The sequence below is a fragment of the Stylophora pistillata genome, chromosome 1 (assembly GCF_964205215.1).
Source record: "Stylophora pistillata chromosome 1, jaStyPist1.2, whole genome shotgun sequence".
In the NCBI taxonomy this organism is placed as follows: domain Eukaryota; kingdom Metazoa; phylum Cnidaria; class Anthozoa; order Scleractinia; family Pocilloporidae; genus Stylophora; species Stylophora pistillata.
This window is the reverse complement of record NC_142519.1, coordinates 3,848,112-3,864,237: the sequence shown is the minus strand read 5'-3', so window position 1 is coordinate 3,864,237 and position 16,126 is coordinate 3,848,112. Positions and strand designations below refer to the sequence as shown.

At 39.8% G+C, this 16,126-nt stretch overlaps 2 protein-coding genes and 1 long non-coding RNA gene across 4 annotated transcripts in view; 1 reads left to right on the top strand and 2 right to left on the bottom strand.

Moving 5' to 3' along the window:
- Window positions 1-3,261: 3,261 nt before the first annotated feature.
- On the bottom strand, window positions 3,262-6,345 carry LOC148740880 (uncharacterized). Its single transcript, XM_088731571.1, has 4 exons — window positions 6,212-6,345; window positions 5,642-5,802; window positions 4,480-4,803; window positions 3,262-4,228 (listed from the first exon to the last, which is right to left on the bottom strand). Exons 2-4 carry the CDS (start codon window positions 5,760-5,762, stop codon window positions 4,008-4,010), a joined length of 666 nt encoding a protein of 221 aa, XP_088587697.1. The 5' UTR covers window positions 5,763-5,802; window positions 6,212-6,345; the 3' UTR covers window positions 3,262-4,007.
- LOC148740879 (uncharacterized) lies at window positions 5,818-13,426 on the top strand. Its single transcript, XR_015991151.1, has 3 exons — window positions 5,818-7,653; window positions 11,595-13,280; window positions 13,317-13,426. It is a non-coding gene; the product is annotated as an uncharacterized LOC148740879 (long non-coding RNA).
- Window positions 13,033-16,126, bottom strand: part of LOC111320389 (fibroblast growth factor receptor 2) — a 55,139-nt gene continuing 52,045 nt past the window's right edge. For both annotated transcript variants that reach the window (XM_088731539.1, XM_088731536.1), the window contains 5 exons: window positions 16,010-16,080; window positions 15,481-15,521; window positions 14,988-15,087; window positions 14,495-14,594; window positions 13,033-13,855 (listed from right to left, as the gene is read on the bottom strand). In XM_088731539.1, the coding sequence (XP_088587665.1) occupies window positions 13,811-13,855; window positions 14,495-14,594; window positions 14,988-15,087; window positions 15,481-15,521; window positions 16,010-16,080 (357 nt within the window). In that variant the 3' untranslated portion in view covers window positions 13,033-13,810. The remainder of the gene's footprint in view (window positions 13,856-14,494; window positions 14,595-14,987; window positions 15,088-15,480; window positions 15,522-16,009; window positions 16,081-16,126) is intronic.

The window sequence follows — 16,126 nt, the reverse complement described above, 5'->3', positions numbered from 1 at the left end:
TTTCCGGGTGGGAGACAGCGTCTGGCTGCACAACGTACGCCGAAAGAAAGGCAGGAACCCCAAGTTGGATTGTCCGTGGGAAGGGCCTTATTTGGTGGTGTCTGTGTTGTCAGATGTAACCTATCGTATTCAAAAAAGTCGAAGGGCAAAAGCTAAAGTTATTCACGCGGACCGACTCAAGCCATATCTCGGACCAGCATTGAGGAGCTGGATTTCGGAGGAAGGAGAGACTGTTACGCCTGTATCCCAAGTTGCGAGTGTTGGAGAAATTGAGCCTGTTATCCCGGGTGGCTCTGTTCCAACTGTGCTGAGGGAAGGTGTTCTGGATGGCAGCATTGCCGTGTAGTCTCAGAATTCTGTTCATGGTAGCATCCAACCTGATTCAACAACAATGTCCGAGAAGCCTGAATCTGATGCGGAGAACAGTGACGACGAAGCAGACACGGGAAGGGATACAGGTGCAGAGATACCTGCTGATGCCCTGCCAGTGGTTCCAGTTGTAGACCAACAGGGCGTGTTGCAGAAGGACAGTGGGACCCCTTCCCGAGGAAGCCTACCACATAATGTACGGACACGTTATGGAAGGGAGCGGAGAGAACCAAATCGTTACGGTGATTGGGTCTAACCCCTTCAATACCTTGGATATTGAACACTCAAATAGACTTTTAAAGAGTTTCTTAAGCGTGATAGACAGGAGGAACTTTGAGTGACATTAGTTTCTATTGTTTACTGATCAGTGCTTGTTGTTTTAGAAGAACTTTACAAGACGTTCAGAGCTGTTGTTAAATTGTTAACTTTATTCGTTCCTGTTAGAGTGGTTAGCACCATGACACTGAGGACAGTGTCTCTTAGGAGGGGGAGCATTGTAGCGAAAGCCGAAACCGTGTACCTCCCTGTTAGAACGAAATGTGTTACTTTCGTTACCACCCCCCCTCGGGGTGGTTGTTGTTGTGTGTGTAATAAAGACAACATGGCCGCTTGTTGTGTTCGATCAGTACGTTAGAGATTAAGTGCCTGCGGACCCGAAAATGGATTTATCACAACATCTTATGAGCTGATCCTTGCAAGAATCAAATAAAATCGCAAATCTTCGGCAAAGCTGAAAAAAATCAAATTCACTCGACTTTTGCATATATGTACCCTTTAGTAAGTATATGAATTCCGTGCAGTTTTGTTCCTCTAATTATCTGTTAATTCCTGAGAAAAACAATGGAAGCCGTTTTCAACTTAGGCACAATTTGGCGATCCCAACACGTGCAAACAGGGGGGAAATTATTACTAGTCATGATTCACTTAACTCGCTTGTCAAAACTACTTCGCCAGAAAAAGCTGTCATAGTTCCAATTTGATGTATAACTTACCATGGTCTAAACACCACGATTTCATAAGCATTAGATTTATCTGAGTATTTAAGAGAAGTAAATATGTTATGGCTCTCTAGTGCTACGGAAAACGGTAGGCGAGAAATAACGATAATTTTGAGCTTGTGCCCTTGTTTTGAATTTCGTAAGATTAAATACCCGAGTTAACGATCTTTCAAAATATGTAAAGTTTACTTTGGGGAAATGAATGTGGGATTTTTAAGAATTTGTTGAAAATCGTCAACGAAACACCTTAAGTCACGCCATGTTGTGTATGCGTGACCATTAACAAAAACAATATTGTTTTTGTTTTAGAAATCATGGGCAACTCAAAAAGCGTAAAGAACAATGCAAATATACTGACGCCAACTTGGATGTGATATTCTCGAATTTTCCAAGGTCTTCATTTTACCGTTTGGTTAATTTCAATCGTGAGGTTTATCATGAACAGAAAAGCCCGCCGCTACAGCTACGATCAAAACCGGTTTAGTTTTCAACGAATTCTTCGTAGCTCACAATTCACATTTGTACTCTTTATACTGTAAATACAAATCTTTCTTAAAATTCTGAAGGAAGCCATAAAAGGTCTGACAATAAAGCCAACTAGTTCAAGCATGTGTTCCCATGCAGTTTACCGTGAACCGTTTTGAGACTTTACGCCTTGCTTGCAAAGCAACATAAAACTATCAGGCTGAGCAAGAGTTCGTGACAGTAATTGGTACATAAGGTGGATAAGGTATTCTCAGTGGCCAAGAGTGGTTCTTTTTGCCATATGTCTCTCTTCTTTTGTTCCTGGCGATCGTTGTTGCGAAGTTTTCAATGAAATCAGTTCAAAACAGAAAAGAGGTCTCGATGGTTTTCAATTGACTGAACTACCCTACGTTATTTGCATAGCGCGGCAATAAAATATGCTAAATTTGCGAACAAGAACTATACTCCCGACAGAGCAAAAACCTCCATCATTTCCCCAAGAGGAGGAACACGCAAAGTATGTTTTTTCTTAAATTTTGAATTTTTATTTAGTTCAAGTGAGAAAGAAACATACACTAATGAGGTTAATTTAATTACATAAAATTGAGGGGAACAAGGAAGATAAATTATTGGTAAAATAGTTTATTAGCGATGTAAAGAGAAATCTGCTACCCCAAAGTAACGCATTATAGAGAGAGACCGTATACTTTCCCTCTCCCCCCCCCCTCCCCCCCACCACTCCATGAACAAATTCAACTGTCAGGCAAGCTCGTTCGGCCTCTATGTAAATCTGTCAGACATGATAGTTGATAAGAAGGATCGGTGGCACAAAACTCTGAACATAAGTTTGAATAGACGGCTCGATCAGTGTTTTAATCAATTTTGTCCCAAAGAACACCAACACGTCGTATCAAGCACACAAGGAACACAAATTGCAAAGTTTAGACGTTTTCAGGAGCAGCCGTTTTGATCGAGCCGCGACAGAAAGAGACGGTACGGATGTCAAACTTACGGAGACCGCCGAATGGAGAAAACGGCAAAACAGAAAAACTCTGGACTCATATGAACAGCTAAAAATATAATATTTGAGTTAGGGTTATTATATTTACCTTGCTATATGCATCGAAGTTGTGTCAATTTTTATTATATCAATTTCTTGATGGTCACATGTACCCAACAGGATTGCGTGATTTTATGGCTTTCTTCACGATTAATTTTCAAAAAATTGTTAAAAAAAAAACAAATTCATTTCCCCAAGCTAAACTTTGCACATTCTGAAAGATCATCAACTCTAGTATAATCATACGCAATCTTAGCAAATTCTGAGAAAAAGGCACATGCTCAAAATGATCGTTGTTTTTCAGCTACCGTTTTAAGCAACACGGGAGATTCATAAGCTTTAGACTTCTCTTGAATATTGGAATTAATCTAATCTTTATGAAATCACGGTGTTTAGACTATGACAAGTTGTACAACAACTTGGAACTATGACAGCTTTTACTAACGCAGTTTTTTTGATACGCAATTCGAGTGAATCGTGACCTATTTTAAACCTGTTCGGTGTCGCGAAATCGATTTCAGGACTGAGAACGAAACGTTTTCGTTTTTTCGAAAGCAAATAATTTTTTTCATGGAAAAAAATGCACAGCATTTGTATACTTTCAAAAGGCTACCCGTATGCGAAAGAACAGCGAATTTTAGTCTTTAAAGTTTGCCATGTAATGTTTGATTTTTGCACGGATTTGCTCTAAAATGTTTTCTCCTGGGGAAAAACTTGGGAGTAAAGATATCAATTGATTTCCATTAAAAATCGGACAAAGGAAAAAGAATGGGCGGGATTATATACCGCAACTGTAAAAGAAACTGAAGATGTCTTGAACGAAGGGAAGGTGTAAGAAGTTTTTACGGACAGCATGAGCCCACTCGTTACAAGCAAAAGGTTTTGGTCAAAATTTTGTCCCTTTCAGGATGTCTACGGTCATTTTCACATTTCCACATAGATAAATGATCACCTCGACCTATCATAAAAAGTCAAAAGGTTTGCAAACAGACAAATCTAAAGGAATTTGTGACGCTTTTGGACTCTACATCTTATACTGCAGCAACTAAGACATAGGCCGTGCGAAGCAACATGCCCCTTGAGCGACCTGGTACTGGCTCGGCCAATCCCGCAATTCATTCTGACCCTAGTATTAGCAAAGTCGCATATTGGTCGCTTGCGTGATGCGTGAAAACCTGTCCAACCGGTTCTCTGGAGTACAAATACCGCGTGATATTTGCATTCGTCTTAGGCGTTATTTGTACTCTACGGAGTGCAGTGCATCTAAAAGTAGCAACAGAACCGATCGATACACTTTGGTTCGTTATACCTTTAACGATCTCAGGTATATAGGCATCTGCAAATTGATATAAAAATGATATATTTAGATGCATGTGACGCTATGAGTAGTCTCGTTTGCGGCCGTTTCTTTGGATGTCGGGGGCTAAGCCTTTTTTGACATCCGGAAGAATCGTATTAAAGCGGACTACACTTTATAGGGAATTTCATGAAGAGAAGGTTGAGGAAGTGCAGGAGCGCGACAACCACCTTCGCCATATAGATCGCAGGATGTCATATATTATGTAGAGGTATCATAAGGCTGCTCACCTATCGTTATTGATTTCCTTGTGCAGTGTTTTACGTAACCATTTCCAGCTTGGCATGTGTAGCTGGCAAATTGGTCAACTGTCAAACTTTTAAGCAACAATGGGCAGCTTAATTTACGTTTATGAGCATGTACGTCTGAGGGCTGTTCGCATTTAGCTCCAACGCGTCTACCGTGTGGATCGTACCACTCGATATAATCGACCCATCTATCCAGATATACTTCGTCTGTCTTTCTGGGCTGTGCTGTACAAGTCAGGGTTATGTTGGCACCAATGGGTAAGCAGCTGTTTCCTGAACTTGAAGAGATGCTGACAACGGGTCTAACTGTGTTAGAAAGATTGATGATAAATAATAATTAAAAAACCATAATACATTTTTCTCTCCCTCTAGCCTATCTAACGAAGATAAAAATTATAAATAAATTTATCTTATAGACATGTCTTTGTATACTATACACATGTATTCTACTATAATAAATAGATACACACCCATTTTCAAAAACGTCTCAATTTGAAAACATGCATTAAGAAAATGTACCTTTTTTTTTCTCATCAAAAAAGGGATGCACGATGCTTGTTTATTTCACATTAAAGGAACAATACCTTTTTTGTTATTTAGATAGCAGCTATTCTACTTTCCTTTTTAAAATTACCCCTATAATTTGTGGAAGCAAAAACGGGTCTTTTGTTACTTTCTCGACTTGACGAGATGTCCACAACGGGTCCTGCTGGGCTAGAGAAATTGATAATAAATGATAATAATAGAAAGATTAATAATACGCAATCTTTTTCTAGCCGATCTAGCGATGCGAAAGATAAATCTATCTTATGATGTAAAGTGAGTGCAGTTCATATACTCTAGATCCCGTTTTAATTAAGCTTTTTATTGTTTATTTCTAATATGAATTCTCCACCTGAAGAAGGCCGAAGCCCGAAACGTTGTATACAAACACTGAATCATTTGAGTCTTTATCTTCTTCCTTTCTTCTCTAGACATGCGAAACATTTTGAAGAAGATATCAGCATCCTCCGCGTCCTCTTTTTTAGAGCTGTTTGTATGGTAGCCATTTTACACTTCCTGCACACATACATACTCATACATATACATACAAGAAAAGCATTCGCATCTACTTGTTCTTTGACAAAGACGTTTAACTACTTACTTTTTATACTGGGATTGCACGTTTCAGCTCTGACAAATGGAAGATTCCACAAAGCGCCGGTAACAGTCAATAGTACTGAACACGTCAAAGCTCCTTGAAGCCAAAAGTAACCCATCAGCATGACATGTAGACAAATTTGTTACGTGGAAGTTTGGAATGACCTGTAGATGGGATTGTTTATTTAAAATAAGTTCTTTTCTTAGAAGAAGGTAGTATACTAAGGTAATAGGTCGAACCAGGGTATTACTAAGCTATTGTATCTAAATTTACCCGTTCAGGCAGTTGTGAAAGGAAAAAGGGAAAAGGGGGTCACAAATTTGGCGATTTTGCACAAAACTCCCGCTAAAAGGTATATAATTTCATTAAAAATTTTCTCTTTCATTTATCCCCAAACGTTTGTATCCTACCGAATACATATGGTTATAGTTTCGTCTGTCGATTACTCAGTAACTCATTTGCTTGAGCCTTTGTTTTGCCCCTTTATCGAAATCGCTAACAGTAACAAACAAAATCTAAAGTGAACAGAGACGAGGTTGTTCGCAAACCTACTAAAAACTTTTGATGACTTACTTTTTCGGTGGCAAGCAAATGCAACGAACTTAAAAAAAAAAACAGTGAATTTTTATGTTGTAATGACCTGCAGTAAGAAAGCAAAGTTATTTCAAACAGTGCTTATCATAAAGAAAAGGGATTGTTTGGCTTGACAAGAACTTTGTATCGAGCGAGTGAACTCTTCATGTCCGTGTAAAACTACTTTTATGGGATCGTAAACTTGAATAAGCTAGGTAGCCTACCAACGGACACGATGTACTCTTACAATAAATTAAAATAACGTATAATCCCACTAGTATTAATTAGAAATGATCAAAATCTCTTGTAGTTTAACATTTACACATCTGATCTCTGCTAATCCTTACGTCAAGGGATATAAATCCTTCGCAACATTTTACAGTGACATCACCATCCGCCTCCTCTCGATTCGAATAACAGGGACCTTAAGAAACCCCGACGGCGACGGCAACGAGGAAGTGGAAAAACAAGAGATCTAATTGGCAGACCAATGGCTCAGCACGTGCGTTTTGAAACTTTGTACATTTCTTAGCCGTCCTATGCAAAACGACAACGTGAAATCGCCAAAATTTGCGTCGTCTGCGAACCGAAACCGCGACGGCAGACTATTTTAATTTCCATTTGGAACTCAACGGCTACTTTATACGTCATGCTGAAGTTGAACTGTGGCGCTGTATGAGACAGTAAGCTCCTGCTGCCATTCATGAAATTCTAACTAAGAGTAGAAATTAATTTTTTAATCCAAGTCTTCCTTGAAGTCGCCGTCGTGCTTTCTTAAGGTACCTAATAGGGACCTTAAGCAAACCACGACGACGACGGCAACGAGGACGTGGCAAAACAAAAGATCTCGTGGGCAGAACAATAGCTCAGCACTTGTGTTTTAAAACTTTGTACATTTCTTTGCCGTCCTTTGCAAAACAACAACCTAAAATTAGCAAAATTTGCGTCGCGTGCGAACGGAAACCGCGACGACAAATGATTGTAATTTCCATTTGGAACACAACGCTGCCACCATACGTTATGCTGAAATTGAGGTATGGCGCTGTAAGAGATAGTAAACACCTGCAGCCATTTTCGAAATTCTAATTAAAAGTATAAATTCAATTTTAATCGACGTCTTCCTTTGTGTCGCCGTCCTGACTGCTAAAGGTTCCTATTTCTTATACTTAGCAGATGCTTACGATAAACGAACTCGGTCATATTTTTCTTTTATTTTTTCCGCCTCAGAAGGACTTCATCTAAAGGAAGAGACAGTTAGGTTGGGTTAATCGACTCATGGAAAAAAGGTCACTTCACTGGCGAAGATGTACCTGCTAACGGAGAGATATCCAGCCGCTAAACTGACTCTGAAAGTGGTCGCTCGTATACGAAGTCCCTTTTTCGAAGATGAAATTGAAAGTTAATGCGTTCGATTGTCGTTGAGATGCAACCAATAGTCCATGGTGAGAGGACGATAATGATTCGTTTGACGATAAAGTAGTGTTCAACTGAACGTTCCTGGTAATCATATCTTATATCTAGATATTTAATTGATGGCATTTATATTTTTAAATATATATTATACTATAGGGTCCTTATAGTTTCCTTATTGTATATATATATATACATATTTACGTATATTAATAATTGTAAGCTAGACGTGACTCAGCCTACGGCTGCTATGATTTTAGTCAATAAACTACCTATCTACCTATCTATCTATCTATCTATCTATCTATCTATCTATCTATATATCTATCTATCTATCTATCCATCTATCTATCTCTCCATAGGAAATGCAAAGTTTGGTAAAGTTTAGACATTGTCTACGTTTTAGTTTTATTAAGTATGGTCGCATTGTTCCTAAGCAGCGTTTTATTAATAGTTTCAGCTAAGACCCCGAATTTGGCCATTGGCGTTTATCTAAAATCAAATTTATTTCTTGCTAAATATGGTATGGTAAAATGTATTTCGAAGTAAATTTTAATAGCGTCGTCCGAGGACATCACGCGTACAGGTCAGTTTAGCATGACACGCGCGATGAGGCAAAGGAAAATGATGTAAACGCAATCGGAGTATACTTGATAAACAAACAACTGGAAGCCAAAAAAAAAAGCCGTGTGGAACATGGGCTAAGAGAACTTTCAACCTTGCTGAAAAACTTCCCGAACGCAAAGTCCGAAAATAAATTGTTAACACAAGGAACTGGAGAGAGGAAGAGAGACTCCCTAGTTAAGCACTCCGCTTTCACAAAGAAATTTAACTGCGCATTGGGAGAATGTTAGAGGGAAGTATAGTGAAAGAGCACGGAGGTATACTAACTTCAAAATGAAAAACATGGTCATCGAAAAGGGCAAATTTCCAAAGCTTCAATAAGCTGAAGAAGCGTATATTGTTTTCGTCTTTCTTACCATATTTCACAGCATTACCGCAGTAGGGCAGGACTAGAACGGAACATATGCGATCCATGCGAGTAGTCCCCCGATTAAATCGCACTCATCCCACCTCAGGGGGATGGGAAATTAACGTCTCCTACCCCTAACCCTGTAGGAGACGGGACCTCCATTTATTCGTCTCTATCCGAGAAGACTTAGAATATCTAACCGTTACTTAAAGTTATAGAAAGGTACCATATTCTTCTCAATCATTTTAAGACCTTGAGTGTTGGTCCGGCCGGGGCTTGAACCCTCGACCTCCCGCACAAAAGTCCAGCGCTCTATCCATTGAGCTAACCGGAAGGCGGTTTTGATTATATACCTTTGAGCTTCGAATGCGATGAGCTTAAACATTAAACCTTTTTGAGACTATAATTCGAATAGATAAATGCCACATCATGATGCAGCGTTTGTTAATATTTCATCTTTAAAATGTAGTTATTTCAGGGCGGAATATATTCGGGATTTCTGACTATTCGAACAAATACGGTATTTATACAAAATTTCTCCTCTTCTTTCGGCTTTTATCGAAACATTCAACGAAAGAAAGCGCCAAATATGTTAAAACGGTGCCAAATGTAGACATCAGAGTGCCGCAACGTTTGTCATTGGCGTAAGTTTGGCTAATTTTCAAACCATTCTTCTTTTGAAGTGCTAGAATAGGCTCATATTTACTAAAAGGAGGTTCCTCTTTAGTTATTAGGTACGCGGTGTTGACTTTAACAGCAAATTCCTTCCGGTCTTGTTCTTCCCCTTCTTTTTGGCCTTTACAGAAGCTTTGGCGATCGGGGCGCTTTCCAAAGGTTGTTTTTTTATGAGAAGGACATCACGGGCACGCAAATGTCTACCGGTAACGTTATGTTTTACTAGAGTTTCCTTTTAGAAAGTCTGCGAACTAGTTAAGAAATCGGTTTTTCCAGCCATTTCAGGGACAACACAGCAGATTTCGTGCCACTTCAACCCAGGGCTTGGTAGACTTCTCATTCGGCATAGACTGTTGTTGGGGGCGATAGGTCTTGAGTTGGAACAGACACACTTGCATTTACCTTCTCAGGCAAATCGATCTCTGGTAATTCACAGCTATTCGGCTCAACATCGGCTACCTTTGAGCCAGCTAGTTCTCGCAACTGATCGACATGTCTTTTCCAAAACAACTTTTCAACTAGCACTCGGTATGTGGCCGGACCCAGTCGATCTTGAACAACCCCCTTAGTCCTAGCGGATCCACGATTACGATAATCCTTCACCATGACAGGTTCACCAACCTCGAAACCGCGTCTGACCATGGGATTTATCCTCCTCGACTTTTGTTCCATCCGTGCAGACAAGTTGGGTCTAAGCAACTCATGCCTTGTTCTCAATCTGCGACCCATCAAAATTTCTGCTAGTGGACACCCAGTGGCGGTATGGGGCGTGGTTCGGTAGCTCAAAAGGAATCGAGCCAATTTCTGCGTTTAGGTACCCGGTTCATTCTTCATGACTCTCATGGCTTCCTTAAATGTCCGAACTGCACGTTCAGCGTCACCATTGGATGCAGGATGATATGGTGACGACAAACACAGGCGAACACCATTGGAAGTTAAGAAATCTTTTATTTCTCTTGCGACAAACTGTGGACCATTGTCGGCCAATATCTCCTCCGGCAAGCCATGCGTAGCAAACAAGCTGCGTAGAGCTCCAATTGTGGCGCAGGCACTGGTGGAGGGTATTTGAATCACTTCCATCCACTTAGACTTGGCATCAACCACTATAAAAAATATTCCTCCATTGAATGGTCCAGCAAAATCCACATGTAAACGCTGCCACGGGGGGTAGGCCAGATCCCTGGGTTGACCACCTTAAAAGGCGCTCTACAACGGTTGGCTTGACAATCAGTGCAATCTCTCACGGTCTGTTCGATGTCGCTGTCTAGGTTTGGCCACCAGACATGCAATCGTGCCAAAGACTTCATTCGCACCATTCCTGGGTGGTTAAGATGTTATTCAGACAGCACTTCGATATCTAGAGGGTATCACTACTCTTGTACCACGCAACAAGCAACCATCCTCCACTGTAAATTCTTCACGTTTGGCGCGATAAAATCTGAGTTCCTCTGGCGTACTCTCTTCGGCTGGCCAACCATGCAATACGGTATTAGATATCTAATACCGCAGTTCAAAATATATGAACTTCATATATTCATTGTATCTGATCGGGTTTATTACGAATCCACTTAACGGCCTGCTCCCACTTGGCTTGTTAGCTCAATTGGTAGAGCGCTGCACTAGTATCGCAGAGGTCAGTGGTTCGAATCCCGTACAGGTCTGATTTTCGCTATTGCATAAATAGCGCTCTCTACTGCGAGGATCGTGCATCATACGTATTTATTAAACCCTAGTTCATTAACACTATAACAGTAACGAAATAATTTGAATATATCAACAAAGTTGAAATGGTAAATTGGCCACCGTTACAATTATAAAAGCTGACGTTTCGAGCATTAGCCCTTCGTCAGAGCGAATAGAGGAATTGTGGGTTGTGTGTGCTTTTAAAGGCAGAAAATGGAGCTACGTGATTGGTGGGAACATGGCAACGAGAAAAACACCAATAAATTAGTGGAATATGTAGGTTAATATGTAGGTTAATTGACCACTCCCCATAGGAGCTTTTCAGGGCCAACACCAACCCATCCCACCCAGGGGAGGACATTCACCACACAGTAATCTCGTGCGTGGGAAATTAACGTCTCCTACCCCTAACCCTGCAGAAGACGGGGCCTACGGTTTATTCGTCCTTATCCGAGAAGACTAGAATATCTATCCATAACTTGATTATAGAAAACTAGCAAATTCTCCTCGCTTATTTTAAGACCACGAGTATTGGTCCGGCCGTACAGTAAGTTTTTACTGATCATAAGGCTTCGACTGAGTGACCAACTTTTCCACATGACGTGCGCATTGCTTAGTCTCACCCATGTTATATTTCTTCAGTTTCAGAGCTCAATTGGACAATCATGATTACTTTAATGGCCTGCCTTCTGTTGTCAATCATGGTGAACATTATCTTCTTTTGCCGACTAAGGAAAACGAAAGCGGGACATGATTGCGACGAAAAGAATGCGAAATTATTAAAGATAATTCAGTAAAACACCAGAAGAAAAACAGAATAGAACCATGGGTGGAGAGAACTCGATTATTATGCAGACGGTCAGCAGACGTCACGGACGTGTGAGATGTTTTGTTGAAGAATTTAAAAGAAGTGAAATGAGCAATTCAGCTGTAACTGGTGAGGATATGATCAGATGTTGTCCAGTTTAAAGATGACAACCAAGACGGGTTGAGTCTTTAACCAATCACTGCGTGGCAACTGCCAGGCTGTAAAAAAGGCCAAAAACTAAACGGCTGTTGTGTTTACTTGTTCAGTTTAGTACTTCTGTTCGTTGGTATTTGGCTTTAACGTCGGTTACATTCTTGTTTGGCTATTCCTCGCTTAATAGAAAAAGGTTCGATGGGATATCTTGGTGGAGTTTTTAATTTGTCTTAACATTGCTTTCGAAGGCCTCCTTTCCATAGCTCTCTTGTGTTCTCTGAAATAGCTTTGTCGCCAGTCTCTAGAATCCTCGGTAATAAGGCTTGAATAACAGCTTTTAACACTAAGACTTCTTGGAGTATTTCGGTAACCATCAACCTATACCGTCAAATCTTGTCCCGAAACTTTGGATTTTAGCCTCTTAAAGATATTTAGGACTCGGTAAAGCGCCTCGGCAGCTTTCAGCGATGGCTTTGTTTGAACAAAGGTTGTGTTACTAAGATAAAAGATCAAAATTTATCGTATTTGAACTCCAAAGAAAAAGCCTGATAGGTTCAGTTTCAGCAAATTTAACTTAAGGTGTATTTGATCAAAATTCAACAAAAATTAAAAAAAAGATTGAGAGTTCACAAACGGCAGTGTAATTCACGTACAAAACATTTTCAACACTCGAAAAGGACAGAAAACATCAACACGAAACATTTATGTGTATTTTGTTTGTCGCAATAATGGCCTGCCCTCATGTAGTGATTGATGATTGTCGAGGTGCATCTTTTGTTGCATAGTAATGAGACTGAGCTAGCCTTTCCCAGAAGACATGTTAATGATTTGACTAATCAGCTTGTGAGTTAACCCTCATTATAAACGCTTCGGCGCAAGTGTCTCTTCGTCCGCGGGAAAGTATGGGGCCCTGGGCAACGTGAGCCGGCGAAAAGTTTGCTGGGGTCTCTCACTTGCCAGACCCTCGGCAAACCTCTTCCTGCAGCGCTAATCATGAGGGCCTGGCACCCAGACTATTGCCTGAATTATAGTGTCGGTTATTGCGTTTATCTTCTCGTTTTGTGGGTCGTTTTATTACTTTTATACACATATGATAAATATATGACAGATATTCTCTAATTATGATGGTGTAAATAGTTTGTATTTAATGAAGAATATTTTGAAGATAGGCACTTGAATAACATGTAATTAAACTTAAGCACTTGCCAACCGCAAATAAAGTCAAGTTTTATCGTTATTTTGGCTGTAATATGATAAAATAGTTTTTCCTTTCCTTTTTTTTTTTATTCATGCCTGAGCTTCGTTTACGTGTTAATATAATTATCTTTACTTGGGAAAGTTGTTGAGAGTAATATATTTGTTACGATGTTACATGCTGAAATTTATATCTCTCTTCTGTCGAGTGTCACACACATCTCTCGTAAGTGGGTGTGTTTTCTCGCTTCTGGCTCTCTGTAGCTCTGATTTGAAATTATGGTTTCATTTGCAAGTCATGATCTTTGAAAAGTTCCATCTTTTATTTAATAAAGTAAGAAGCATTGGCTGTGCTCTCTTCTGCTGTAAAGCACGTAGAAAGCGGCTTGAGCGCAAAAGAAGTGTAGTTTTCCTGCGAGCGAAGAAAATTATTAAGGAGGAGCTGCTCACAAGCTAGGATAGATGCGTGCTTAGATGGGTGCACCGTATATTCTTTACTGCGATTTACACTACCTATTGTGAAGAAAACGTGCGGAACCTTCTCTTACAAGGAAACAAATTGAATCAAATTTTTTGAGCGTGGTAGGTACCTGGGTCAAATACGTTAGGCCTTATTCATCTATGCACTTATTTGAGATATCGCGATTCTCTTCCTACTACTAATTAAATAAAATGAGGGGTTTTCTTTAGCATCAGGACGTCATCAAGCCTCTCCATTGTTTTCTTCTGTGATATTTGCATATGTCCTCTGAAATAAATCATTGGAATAAACAGTCAACCATTGATAATTCACAAAAGTGAATAAGGAAATAAACAATTGCCTTATATGAATTAAACAAAAGTAGTGAATGACGTTAGGAACAAATACAAGAATGAACGGACAGTCATACAGATGTCGACAGATGGACAGACAGACAAGGAAGCGGATGGTTGACTATGGTTGCGAATGGATGAATGTATTCATGGCAGGGGTTGAAAATAAAAGGTTTACCAGAGGGACTGACAGGGTGACAGAGGAGTCCATGAAAGGGTATATTGAATCATCGATCAAAAAAAATTGAAGGAGGAAGAAGAGGACAGATCAGGTTTTAAGAAAGGCGATACTCAAGGGAAGAAATGGAAATCTTGTAAATGCAACCATTAATTAACAAAGTTGAAATGGTAAATTGGCCACCGTAACGATTTCAAAAGCTGACGTTTCGAGCCTTAGCCCTTCGTCGGAGCCCTTCGATGAAGGGCTAACCCTCGAAACGTCAGCTTTTGTAATCGTAACGGAGGCTAATTTACCATTTCAACTTTGTTGATATATCCAAATTATTTCGTTATCCCCACCGACGCAGCCCCAAACAGTTTCTTTAGAAACTATCAGCCTTCAACCATTAATTACCTTCACTTCTCGCAAAAAAGTCTTCAGCTGGTGGGCGATCTCTGAAAAGGCTGGTCTCATCATAGGATTTTCTTTCCAGCAAGAACTCACTAGCTCATATCTAAAAATTGAATGCACTATTAGTTAACGTTTTCCTGAAGCTGACACTATCAGCATCTAGATTGACCGTATCAAACCTGAAAAGGGGTGTAAAGGGGGACTTTAAACTCATGACAATGAGCATTGGAAAGATCACTGATTTGCCGAGTGTGACATTTGATTTGATATGCAAATCTTTTTTAAATCATAACGACTCATTCCATGCATCGTCTCGATTTTCAACGAGAAAAAGTGTGTGTCAGAGAATCTTGCAAGACTATCCTCGAAGAGTAAAACGCTTTTCAATCATTTCTAAAATATGGCAAGTAAACTTTCCATTATTTGAAGCCTTCTACAAAATTATCAATTATTCAATTCATTTTCTATCGGCATTATACAAGACTTTGAAGCTTACAGCTCTTCGGAGCATTGGTCGGGACGAGGCATTCGGTATCCTGTAGCCAGTCGACTTACTAAGGCAATTGGTGATGAAATGTCAGGGTATGGCAACTCACCTGTTTGGTAGAAAGAAGATCATTATGATTTAAATAATTCGGTTGTCGAGACAAGGATCTGAGACAATAAGTATTTCAGAAGTAACTTTTAGGAAAAATACAGACTCGTAAAGACTTAATTTGCTCATTTACAAATACAAAATTAAGCGCAGCTTGGAGAAAAAAAATGTAGGACGAATATATTGTTTAGTAGCCGTATGGCGGGCCCCTAATCTTGTCTAATTTCGACTGACTGGCAATACGCATCTTTCTAAATGAAGATGCTTGTTTCTATATAGTTACCTTAACAGAGGAGCCTTCCTAGCTTTGGGCTGCTTTATGGATTGGTATCTCATGACGAGAACATGTTTTATAGCTCATAGGGTGTCGCACATAATATGACACGACACTTACCGTACGTGGCAATTTCCCATAAGACAATACCAAATGACCACCTGAAAATATACATCAATGCTTTAATAACTTTAATGAGTTAGGAAAAGAGGCTGATGACCTTCTGGTAAGGAAGATTAGCACTGACTTGATTAAAGATCAAGTCTCGTCGTATTCTTTGAGTGTTTAATGAATATTTGCATCACTTAAGACTTAGCCGTCTTTCCTGTCGGATCTCGCCCCTGCTATAGATTTCAATCAACTACAATGAGCATAAAATTGTCCATTTGAAAGAAGAAGTTACTTAAGTCATGCTAAGTTTTCATGGTGTGTCCATAAATGCAAATAGGTAAACATACACCACGCATGTACATAGAGACGAACGAACAACATAAAATAAAGTCCAGATGTAACCATGGTAATGCTCCAAGGAAAATAGTAGAGCAGCAAGCAGATGACTTATTCGGAAATCAATTGTGCTAAGCAATACCTCCGGTTCTTAATTAAGAGACAGCTATCTGAAAGTATTAAAATACAAAAATTAACTCACACATCACTCATGGATGTAAAATGCAGATCTCGCAGAGATTCTAAAGACGACCATCTCCATGGAACCCTGCCCTGTTGAAAAGACAGATTCATGTGAGCAAGGTCCTGTTTGTGGTAG